The sequence below is a fragment of the Typopeltis vanoorti genome, chromosome 1 (genome assembly GCF_054136105.1).
Source record: "Typopeltis vanoorti isolate ZY-2024b chromosome 1, IOZ_Tvanoo_1.0, whole genome shotgun sequence".
Lineage (NCBI taxonomy): Eukaryota > Metazoa > Arthropoda > Arachnida > Uropygi > Thelyphonidae > Typopeltis > Typopeltis vanoorti.
Window position 1 is genome coordinate 61,146,634 of NC_143549.1, and position 12,211 is coordinate 61,158,844.

The 12,211-nt window shown below is 37.7% G+C and overlaps 1 protein-coding gene across 1 annotated transcript in view; it reads left to right on the top strand.

The window, feature by feature from the left end:
- LOC150110025 (histamine H1 receptor-like) overlaps nucleotides 1–11,643 on the top strand; it is a 145,748-nt gene extending 134,105 nt beyond the window's left edge. The window contains exon 3 of the mRNA XM_090397446.1: nucleotides 10,111–11,643. Within this exon, the coding sequence (XP_090253572.1) occupies nucleotides 10,111–11,643 (1,533 nt within the window). The remainder of the gene's footprint in view (nucleotides 1–10,110) is intronic.
- Nucleotides 11,644–12,211: the final 568 nt, after the last annotated feature.

Below are 12,211 nucleotides of genomic sequence, written 5' to 3' on the forward strand. Positions count from 1 at the left end.
ATTTCATTATGTTATGTATCACTGAAATTCACCTTAATAAAAATTGACGTTTTTAATGAATTTATAATACCTTTATCATCCATTGATTATTTACAAAAATTAATGCAAAATGTCTTACGGCGAAAATGTTTCGGCGAATTTTTCTACGGCGAAAATGTTTACTGAAAATTTTTTTCCTAGAACCGTTTCAAATTACACGTATTTTCCTACCACGTGATTTGTATAAATAAGTTTTAGAGAATCTTTTGTAGTTTCTTAAGAGTCATTAAAGCGTATTTACTTGATTACTTATTTAGAGAGAGAGAGAGAGAGAGAGAGAGTCATTGATGATTTTTATTACAAGGATCATTAAGGTCAAAATTCGACTTGCTGTAACTCCGGTTCTAAGATGAATATTATCGATTTGCTACTTTTCAAACGTTAAATCCAATTTATGAAAGGAGTGAAGAACTTCTCCTTTCAGATCTCCACACAAGTCGCATTATTCAATGGATTTCTACCAAATTTAGAATGTAGTTATATCTTACATTCAGTTCCCCTGCGAATTTCCGTCATTAAAGTGCGATTGGGAAGGAATGTAGGAGGAGATAAGCATCATTCAACGTCATCAACCAAATTAGAACTACTGTAGTTCTTATGTTAAAGTTCCCTTAAAATTTCCGTTAATTTCAACTAAAATAAAGAGGAAGTTTTAGGAGTGCTTTCTTCCTTAGACGCCTGTATTCCTCATATCTTTCAATATACCACTAGAACCACTCAATATATAATATAACTATAATATAATATAATATAAAGTGATTAGTGTAACCACTCTCCAGCCAAAAACGTTTGCGGGTTCGAATCCCGCTGTGGGCATAGATGTTTGTCATTGTCTGTGAAAATACCAGTAGTGGTAGTGGGAAGTAGATTGCATAAATGGCCAAACTGATTTTTTCATGGCCCCAGAGTTCAAAAAAAAGTGCCAAATTTTTGAAATTTGGCCATGAAATGGCCAATCAGGCAACCCTGATTGGCCATTTCAAAAATTTTCCATTAGGAAATGTAAACAGAGATCTTGGCAATAGAAAGATCCTGTTAATGATGTGGGTAAGAGTACAACCAAAAATCGGTTTATTTTTCTGTCTGTCTGTTGCCGTATTTTATTTCTCTCTGCGTCAACAACTTCAATATGAGGTTCTTGATGAAGATCTTGTATTAAACAAATTGTCTAAAGCTGCAACAAAAAGCACATCCACAAAAGCTTCTTCAAAATATAGCTTTCAGCTACTTAAAATAAACAAATTAAAGAAACAGAAATAGAAATTTTATTTAGATATCTGTATTAAGTCCTTTAATGTCTAAATTGTCTTTATCAAAACAAATTTATATATTCCAACGAATTAAATTCAAATTAGAAGGGGAAATGAAGTCATAAATTTCACTGCAGTTTTAAAAATAATTGTGCAAAGAAGAAGTTGAGATTCTTTTTTTTTTCATGTGTCATTTCAAGAAACGTACTTTTATCTTCCGTAAAAAACTTAACAAAAAGAATATTATCCGCTTTAGTTGAATGAATCATGATGTTAGGCTAGCGACTATGTTCCTTGTAATAGAAGCAAAACATTACATTTTCTATACCTTTGTTTAAATCTAAGAATTGCACCTTACGAAAGTATGAATGAAATTTTTCTACGCAGACAGTGTCAGCCACCATCTCATGCTCTCTATAGAATAAAAAGCTGTCTTAAGATTTAAATTAAAGTTACGAGTCAGTATATTACGTCCAATTAATGGTGATCATTATAAAATGAATACTAAGCTAATTAATAAGCAAGATGGATGAGTGGTGGTGGTTGGACAATGAAATTCATCTCCCAGTTAAAGGCTTTCACAAACATCCGTGCTTACGGCGGGATTCGAACCCGCAGCCTGTTGAGTGATGAGCGAGTATGACGCTATCCATCTCAAATAAAAAAATAACAATTCAATAATTAATAATTCACAATATAACGAATACGACGCAGTGGATATTGAAGTTAATGGTTTCTTCAGTAGAGAAAAAAAGTAACTAGATATTTCAGGAATATTTATTAGCAATAATAGCAAATAAAATAGAATAGATAAGCTAAATAAGTCATAATAGTCAACTGGCCGAAGAACACTCACTTAATAGACATAATTAAGTACATAATTAAGTCTTGAGTATGCCAGCCTGGTTTAGCGTATTTGCGCTCCAGCCAAAAGCTTGCGAGTTCGAATCCCGCCGTGGGCATGGATGTTTGTGATTGTCTGTGAAAACACTAGTGGTGGGCGGTAGATGGCGTTAGTCCGGTTGCGGTTCGTTGGTGGATTGAGTGGTGGAGACGGAGAGTTGTGCAGTGGATGCCCTCCCTCGGTGAGTCTTTGCACTCCTTGGAGGTGTCACGTAATAATAATAATAATAATAATAATAATAATACACTGAGCTCATATTCTTCTGTTGTAATTCAAAACAACATCAAGTGAACGCAATGTACAAATTCAAACGCTTCATTACTTTCAAATTTAGTTAGCTCTAGATTTCTCTCTTCTTTTCCCTTCAATGCGACTGACTTATTAAAATAATAGGAATTACTATCGGAAATATTTTTTTCTTTTCTTTTACCAAATTGAACTCAGTTGTTTGTTCATAATGAGACCATTCGGTAAAAACTGTCTGTTTGGCGATTGGGGAAAAAAATTTCATTTGGCTGCGCCGAAGCAATTTATTAAACAAAAGAAACGCAATGAATAAAAATCACGTTGTTGTAGTAAAATCCCCACAATTAAACTTCTTTGTGAGTATGTCACTATCGGTAGAAACTTCTTCCATTCCACCTCTGGTAAATACAAGAATATGCACAGCCTTTCTTGCAATACAATTAAAAAAAAAAGCAGTCCTCATCATACATTCACAGTCCAACTTCAGACTCATATAATAAATTTATCTTCCTCTTCATTTCTTTACCCATCATAATTTTAATTAATTAATTATATCAATTAGGACTGTCGGAACCTAAATTAAGATTATGACAGCCATTCAACTTCATTTGATTTCGTTCTGATAGCTAGTGTTTCGTCCCTGTAAATATAGCACATGCATTTCGTTGTTCTTTATACTCTAAGACCTGGTTTATTTTATCTAATCATAAGAGTTCTGGCAATTCCCCTGAAATATTGTCTATTTCGTAACATAATATACCTTTCCTCGTATACATACCCATAAGGAAATGTTGCTATGGTAACGCGAAAGCATAATGCAACATCAGTCTTCGTCTGTTAACATCAGAACATATACACTCACCCATTATGCAAGCATAACCTATTGTTTAGGCTGCTGATATCCATTGTTCCTAATGAAATGTGAAAGCAATCCATGTCATCCGTCCATCTTATTCAAAGAAAAAACAGATTTTTATTAAGTATAGAGAGAAAAGTCGAACACTGTGAAATCTCATTGCAAATTATCAATGACTGTAACTATGGCAACGTATTTGTGTTTAATTTGACTGCCTTAGTGCTTGTGTATCTCCATGTGGCAACGTTTTTGGTTCCATAATGCTCCAGAAGGAAAACTATTATTGGTTCTCTTCTATCTGTCCTCAGGAGAGCAACTTTTTTTTGCAGCTCGTTCAAGAGTTAGGCGATTCCTAGCACAGGCAATTTTCTTTTCTCTGAAACTCATGTCTTTAACTCCACATCTCAGAAAAATCGACTGCATAACTACTACTATTTCAGACAACAATGGGGATTATAAGAGTTTAGGATAACAAGATAGCGGCAGCTGTCCACTATACTATCTTTGTATCTATGTACGAGTAGCTATGAACTCAGTTATTTGTGGCCGCTAAAGACGGAGACCGACTATCCCAGATATTCAAAAGTTAGTTGAGGCTAAAAGTGCTATATATATATATATATATAGCATGCTTTATATATATATATATATATATATATATATATATATATTATGTATCTCACCGTCTATACATTGTCTTGCATGTCTACTACTCATTTGTATAAGTAATGAGAAACTGTTAGGGAGGTCGCAAGATAGTAATTATGTAATTATTAACAGAGACTCAGCAGTATCACAACCAGTCCGTAAGTAATATCGAGTATCAACGTCTCGTGTAAGCGATAGGTTTCAAATTAATCAGTGTAATTCACAACGTTAAAGTGGTCACCACTAACGCCCTCTATATAATTCAGCCCAGAAACACGAACTCATGATGCATTATAGAGAGAGAGAGAGAGAGAGAATACAGTTTCAAAGATTAGCTATCGAACGTACGCTCTGAAATGATGTGCGACAAGATGAGGGAGTTCTAATCAATTTAAGGGAGATCATACGATTTCTCTCCACTCTGTCTGTCAGCCTCGTTGCTTCATCTCCCGAATTGGTGTTGAGCAGATGTTGGAACACAGTGCGTGACTTGCTACCGTAACACGTGGGCAGACGGATCGATGGCAACCCGTTGTGAAGATTTCAGTCTGTCTACACTCCTGAGGGAACTAGTTAAGCTGATTTTAGGATGGGCTCATTACGGTTTCTCTTTAGCTTCTTTCTGATTTGCTGTCACCCTTCATAGAAAGGGGCGTTTTAATCACAGAATCCTTTAGCGAACGAAAAGTGAATGGAAGTTGCGCTCCAACGATTGAACACTCAGAAAGATGAGACGCAATTTTGGAATTACGAAAATTATCCCGCTAATTATTATGAGGAAGCACGCATCGGTTGGATTATTAATTGCAACAGAATGTTCAAAGTGTGTGCTTTCGCATTTCAAAATCAAAGGAAATCCTTATTTCGTGGCATCGACGTATTTGTGGTTTCAGTCATAACGATGAGAACACCTCTTTGAAACTGATGCCCATAGCAACACTTCTATTCATCAGCTCACATCACACATTTTGTTAATAGTCCTTTTGTTATCCTTATAGTCCTTATAAGGACTGGCTTAAAGGGGCGAAGCAAGAATGCTTTTCATATTCCCCGTTATCTGTAGCGGACAGTGTAGGGATAAGGTGTTATTGAGCTATTAAAGCTCTGATCATGGCAGGAGAGTAACAGCAATAGCCGAGCCTCAGTTAGAGCTTCATTAGCTACAGCATTGCTATCCATTACCCTCCAAGGGTATTGGCCACCATCCTCCCTCTCCAGTCCTTTTGTTAAATAGCGAAGTATTTTATATCATATACACCGATATTATTTTCAAAAAGGTGTCTAGAAAGACACTTTAATTTTTTTTACATTTTCTGTTAAAACTTAAAATACTTTCCATTTTACAGTTTATCTTTAATATTAATGATTTTTTATAGTTGTATTTTATACAGATTTTATCATTTCTCTTCGTGAGATTTAAAGTAATGAGAAACATGAATGACTTGGCATCAATTGGCTACAAAAAAGAATAAAGCAAAATGAAAGACAGCTTAATAGTTTTAACAATGAATTAGTTACAGCTACTAATTCTTAAGGTCTGCGCGGTTAGCCCAGTGGCTTTGCGCTTCGCAACCATATGCCTGGGGAAGGAGTATCCTGGGCTCGATTCCCGTCGCCGACGTGAGGAGGATCTTCCTCAGCCATAGCCAAGTTAGCCGGTCTTAGGCGTGGACAGCAGGGTTTTTCCCCCCAGTTTATCTGGGGTTTTTCATCTCGCAAGCAGGCAAACCGGCCCCGTGAACACACATGGATCTACAGCCATAAGTACTTAACCCCCATGAGGGGGACTCAATTCGCCCCAATAGGGATGGGGAGAAAAGGGAGGAAACTCCATATGCATAAATAAATAAAAAATTCTTAAAACGTAACACTCAGTGTAACGGTGAAAATCATGTGAAATTAGTCTATGTGCATATAAGCACAAATATTCTATGTGAAACATAGTGTGTCACTAAACACACTATGTTTAGTGTGTGTGCACATCCATGCGCGTTTCATAATGATAAGTTGATAACTCGCAGATGCTAAAGCTAGAAATGGTACCCTACTTGAAAATTTTATTTGTTGTTATTTATAACGAAAATAAACTGTAATGCGAGAATATGTTTTATATTTTCGATAGAGAGGATAAAGTAAAAAACAATAATGATATTTTAGATATTATTAAAAAAATAAAATTTTACAATAATACTTTTTTTGGTAATTGACGAAGCAAAATAAAATTTATGCATAACGAAACTAAATTTATTTTCATACACAAAGATACCCAGCTATAGACGGCCATAAACAATAATGGGTTTTTTATGATATCACTTTCCAAGTGATCTCGCCTATGCATCTGACAGCTGGCTGAAAGTTCTTGCAGTATCCGTGTGCAAGTGATTTCCAAGAATGCTGTTCATTAGTTCTACCACATTTTCACGTGTTTGGAATGTTCAGAGAAATTATCAATTTATTTATAGGGAGTCTGAGCCGAAAGTGCATTGGAAAAAATTATTAATATTCTTATATTCTTAATCCGATGCAGAGATAACGAAATCGTACCTAAGTTCATCCAAATCAAGCGTGCATTCCATAATTCCGAAGAATGGATTCCGAAGAGTGGAACTAGCGATGCTGAGAGAAAGGATTTCAGCCACTAGATCAGAATTAGCACACATTAGCCGAGATACATTTCCTCTACATAATGAGTTAGCCACATCGCTTCCATCAAACCTGTGGAACAACATAGATATCATCACATATATATATAACAAAGCTGCAGCAATTTCTGATCGGAAGAAGCGGACTTTAATAAAAAAAAATTAACTTTCTTCCTCATGTAAAACAAAAACAAAGAAAACATCTACATTATTCCAAAGTAGTTATTAACCTTTTTTTTTCAAGAGTCCTATCAAGAACCGAAAAAAATGTACTCATGAAATTTTCAACTTTGCCTTAACGCCACGTTTCCTACCAAAAATTGACATAATCGCTCAAATGGAAAAAGGAATAAGAAAGTTACCTGGTGATACATCAGATTTCATCCGCATACAGAGCACAGACAGCATTACTGTTGCAAAGCAAATTACCTCAAAGGAACCTTCCTTACACGGAATACACATCCCTTAAAGAACTAAAATCAGACAAAAATATCGTTATAATCAAAGCAGATAAAGAGAATGCACAGTAGTTTTGAACTCTGAAGATTATAACAATAAAAGGAAAACACTTCTTGAAGATTCTAATACCTTTAGACAGAGACCCCACATGGCGTGCTCACAATAAAACCAATGATCTAATTAAAAAGTTGCCTAACTGGACTGAAGAACTTAAAAGAACTCTACAATCAAAACACCAATGAGTTCCAAGAATTTATGGTGTACCAAAATACATAAGATAGGTATTCCTTTAAGACCGATAGTGGATAAAAGAGACTCTCTCCCCTCTAATTTAGCAAAACATCTCACCAACATGATTTTACCTCACACAGGAAAAACATCTTCTTTCATCAAGAACAGTACACATTTTATTGAGAAGGTAAAAGATATTTACATTGGACCTTCAGACATCTTAGCAAGTTTGGAAGTTATCAGCCTATTTACAAATGTTCCAAGAAACGAAACTGTCAATCTCCTTGAAGACCTCTTTCCTTCGTTAGATCTTTATAAACATTGTATAAATAATACTTTTTTTTTCATGTATCAAGACAAATTTTGGGAAACCAAAAGAAGGATTGGCTATGGGCTCTTCCCTCTCTCCGGCTTTAGCAAACCTATTTATGGAAAATTTTGAAAATAATGGTTTAGACAATTATCATAAAAAACCAAAATTTGGCTACGCTATGTACACGATTTTCATCGTTTGGCCAGGAACAACAAATGAACTCATTGCTTTCAAAGATTACCTGAATAATTTACATAAGAATATAAAATTTACTTTACCTATTTATTTATTTAATTTATTTATTTACTTCCTTTTCCTGACATCCTATTAGAAGTCAATGAAAAAGATAACAAACTTTCTTTCTCAATATATAGAAAACCCACCAACACAGGAAGATTTCTTAATGCGGTCTCACACCACCACCCTTCGCAAAAAAATAGGTCTAATAAAAACCCTGAGGGACAAGAGCTTATAATATTTCCAGCACAGAAAAACAGAGAAATGAAGAATTGGAATATTTAACACAGATCCTCAAAAAAAAAAAAAAAATGGTTATGAACCCAAGACTATCAAAAAAATCCTTCACACACCTCCTACAAGCATCTCACAGAAAGAAGATTTCAAAAACGCCTTCACGCTTCCATATATCAAGAATGTTACCGACAAGATGGCTAAATTATTAAACAAACATAACGTCAAAGTAGCGTTTCAGCCACTGGAAAAAACTTCGAGACTTCTACATTCCCCGAAACCTCCACATCATCCTTTAACACGTTCATTGCCAATCACGCGATATCGCGCGATGCGAGTTCTCACCAAACGGCCGATCACGCGTTATCGCGTGGACGTCGCTAACTAAATAAAAAAATATATAAAAAATTTGCCCACCACACGAAATTCCAATTTTCAGCTTGGCAATGAAAGTGTTAAAAAAACCAGGTGTTTATAAAATGTATTGTTCTTGCGGCATCTGCTACGTAGGACCGACAGGAAGATCTGGGGAAATACGCATGAACGAACACCAAAATAATGTACAAAATAGAAGTGAACACAAATCAGGTCTAGCTTTCCATATCACTTCCACCGGCCACAATGTACTCTGGCAGAAAACAAACATGTCTTATATAGAAAAAACCTGTTACATAAGGAAACTTAAAGAAGCTGCAAACATGCTTTGAATTCTAACACAATGCAATAAAAACTAATTCTACACTAAGTTTTGTCAGCTTTGATAAAAAAATATACCTCAGTCAGAAGTCAGACCTCGGACATTATGATCGTGAACAACAGAACGTGGCATCATCAGCATTGTTTAAACTCAGCACTGCTTTGAATCTGCATTCTGATTTTTTAATTTTATGAACCGTCAGACGGATACAACTGTATAGTATGAACTATTAATTTCTCTTTTTTGTTGTTTTAACTTTCAGTTACCTTTTACCCCTGAAGATGTAAGTCAAAGGACTTAGGAAACTTGTCGGGTTTTATTTTTTTATTGTGCTTTTAGCTTAATAAAAAAATGTGGTCCAATTACCTGAATATGCCTTATAGTTATAATCATTCTTGAAATGCATAAATCACACTTCAAAATATTTAATTTTTTTAACCATCTTTCTTCTTTCTCTTTAAGAGGCCTCATCAGAGGGAATACAATTAACTACAGTAGTCCTAGAATACGTAATAGTATGGTCATAGGCATAGGGCTCATTATGCTCATGTAACTGTGAAATAAGTTTACATCCTCAGTGTAAATCTGTTTTATGCTATTAATTGTTGAACAGTTGAGACAGAAGAGGTCGCCTTTTTTTTGCACTTACGTATCATCACTGTTCAAATCGGATCTCAGCTCATGTTGTCTCTTAAGGTTGGCCAAGTTCTCACTTATTGGATTGTGTTTCAAGAGATCTGAATGGTTTGTTGCTAGCCCTTTCAAACAGAATGTGCCTGTATGATTAAGCTTTTATTTTTGTTTAAATGTTCAGTGTCGTTTTGAAAAAGATCTAAAAATTAATTGAAATTAAATATTTTCACTTTATCGCTTTAACAGATTCTAGAGATAAGAGTTTTTCTGATATTTTTTTAATAAAATTTCATGTTTTGATTAGCATTTTATTGTATTTATATTTTATGGAAGTTCATCTCTGGGAATGTTGGAAACCTATAGCTTTAGCTACCTTGAAACCTTGCTGTACAGGCCTAACTTAGATTTTTTGGATCTTCCATTCCAGGCTTCCATCAAGCAAAATTATAATTCAACATTGAGAGAAAACAACTCCATTGGCACACATGCATACTACAACAACATTCGAATGCCGTTTGTATTCAGATGAAGAGCATATCCTGGCGAGATGTATGCTCCTTGCATACAAGATATATGCAAGGAGCATACATCTGAAGGCAGGGAGGCAGCTGGTTTCTTTTCTTCTTCTTTCAGAATTGTTTTATTAATTGCATTGCGATTCTACTGACATTTATTTGAAGACACCATCAAATTCTAATTTTCAGTTCTTTATCTCCCACAGGTGAGCAACATGTTCATCATGAGCTTGGCCATAGCGGATCTCACAGTGGGGATGTTTGTGATGCCGATCAGCTCTGCGTACGCCATAACTGGAGACTGGAAGTTCGGCATTGTCGTCTGTCAATTTTGGTTGTCCGCCGATTACTCCGCTAGCACGGCATCCATTCTGAACCTGCTCATTTTGAGTTTAGATCGCTACTGGTCAATCCAGAGTCCCTTAAAGTACATGAGAAAACGGACCAAGAAGCGGGCGCTGATCATGATCGGCTTCGTGTGGTTAGTGTCGGTGTCGTGGATTGTGCCCATCATCGGATGGCACTACTGGTACAACGACGGGATCCGGAAACAACCAAGCAATGTGTGCGAGACGGAATTCGCCGATAATATCCTGTTCAAGCTCACCACTTCAACGGCCAATTTCTATGTGCCGATGGTGCTGATGATCTGCTTGTACATGAAGATCTTCCACGAGATTAAGAAGCGGAGCAAATTCGAGATCGGCCAGTGCAATGTCGGCGGTAATACGGGTTCCACCTTGGACGTTTCGCCGGAAAATCATTTCTTTCGAAACGGCAGCAGCGGAAAGAGCTTCAGGGAGCCCAAGAGAGAAGAATTAGGCGATCACCTGACGGCCGACCGATGTTCCATGCATCACCTGTACGATGGTGTGCGGGAAGGCAACTCGAGCGAGTACAACCACACTCCTCTGTACCGCAGCACTTCTTCCTGCAGTCGGAGGTTTCAAAATCTCACCGTTCTCAGCGTGGAGACGACCGATAAGGAGCCGGAAACTGACAACACGTGTTATCAGCAGCACTTCGAAGGAGTGTCGGTGAACGTCGAGTACGTCTCGGACGCGAGTAACTCGGAGGCGACAGCGAACGCCGTCTCCGCAGACTGCTCTAGTGACAGAAGGCACCGGCCGTGGCGGAGGTTTGGAGCAGATGACCCTGCGGACAAAACAACCTCCGACAGGAGGCCTAAGTTCAAAGGCGACCACAAAACGGACTCGAAGCTACCGAAGCACAAGCGAGAGGAGATCGAACTGGAATACGTGTACAGCGGGAAGAAACGAGGGAAGAAGACGAAGGCGGAGAAGGACCCGCACGTTCCCCTCCAGAAAGTGGACTCCACCAGGTCACACGACGAAAGGGCGAGTATGAAGGCAGGGATCCTACCGAACCTGACGACCGCCTTGAGAATGAAGGTGACCCGGAAATCAATGGCATACAATCTTCGGCAGGAGAAAAAGGCGGCGAGACAGCTCGGAGTCATCATGGGGGCCTTCGTGTTGTGTTGGCTGCCGTACATCATTCTGTTCATCGTGACCGCGTGCTGCGAGGACTGCATCAACCCGAACATCCACACGGCTGCCATCTGGCTCGGCTACCTGAACTCCACCATGAACCCGTTCCTGTATGCGTTGTGCAACGCCAACTTCAAAAGAGCCTTCAAGAAGATCTTCCGGAGAGGGTCGTCGCAGAAGTTCTGTCAGAGCACCACCACGGGCAAAAACGATCACTTGTTTGCCTGAAAGTCCCTTCCACTGCCTTGAGGACATTCCCCCCTGTTCGTGTTCTACTTCCAGAGGTCGCTGCAGTCGTCTCGTTTATTCTTCTTTTTCTTGTTCGGTATTCAATCAGGGAAATTCTCTGCCCCGGTGTGCGCAGGGAAATAAATGGAGAAATCCTCTCAGTATACTGAACTGTACTGTGATAGATTCATCCCTTCGGTCTGCTTTGATTTTCTTCCTCTCTTCGAAGTTCCAGATCAAGCCTTAACCATTAAAACTGTTGGGAGATTGTTCTTCTTGTGCGTGTGCTTATTTATTTCATACATCATCACCCGACACAATCACAACATTATCTGAACTGCACGATTCCTTATCGCTCTCAAGCTCACTTCCTTTCCTTCTTTCTTCATATTTCTTTTACATTCTCTCTCTCTCTCTCTCTCTCTCCTCTTTCTTTCTCTTTGTTTTAAACACTCTTGTTGTGTGTGTGTGTGTGTGTGTGTGTGTGTGTGTGTGTGTGTGTGTGTGTGTGTGTGTGTGTGTGTGTGTGTGTGTGTGTGTGTGTGTGTGTGTGTGTGTGTGTGTGTGT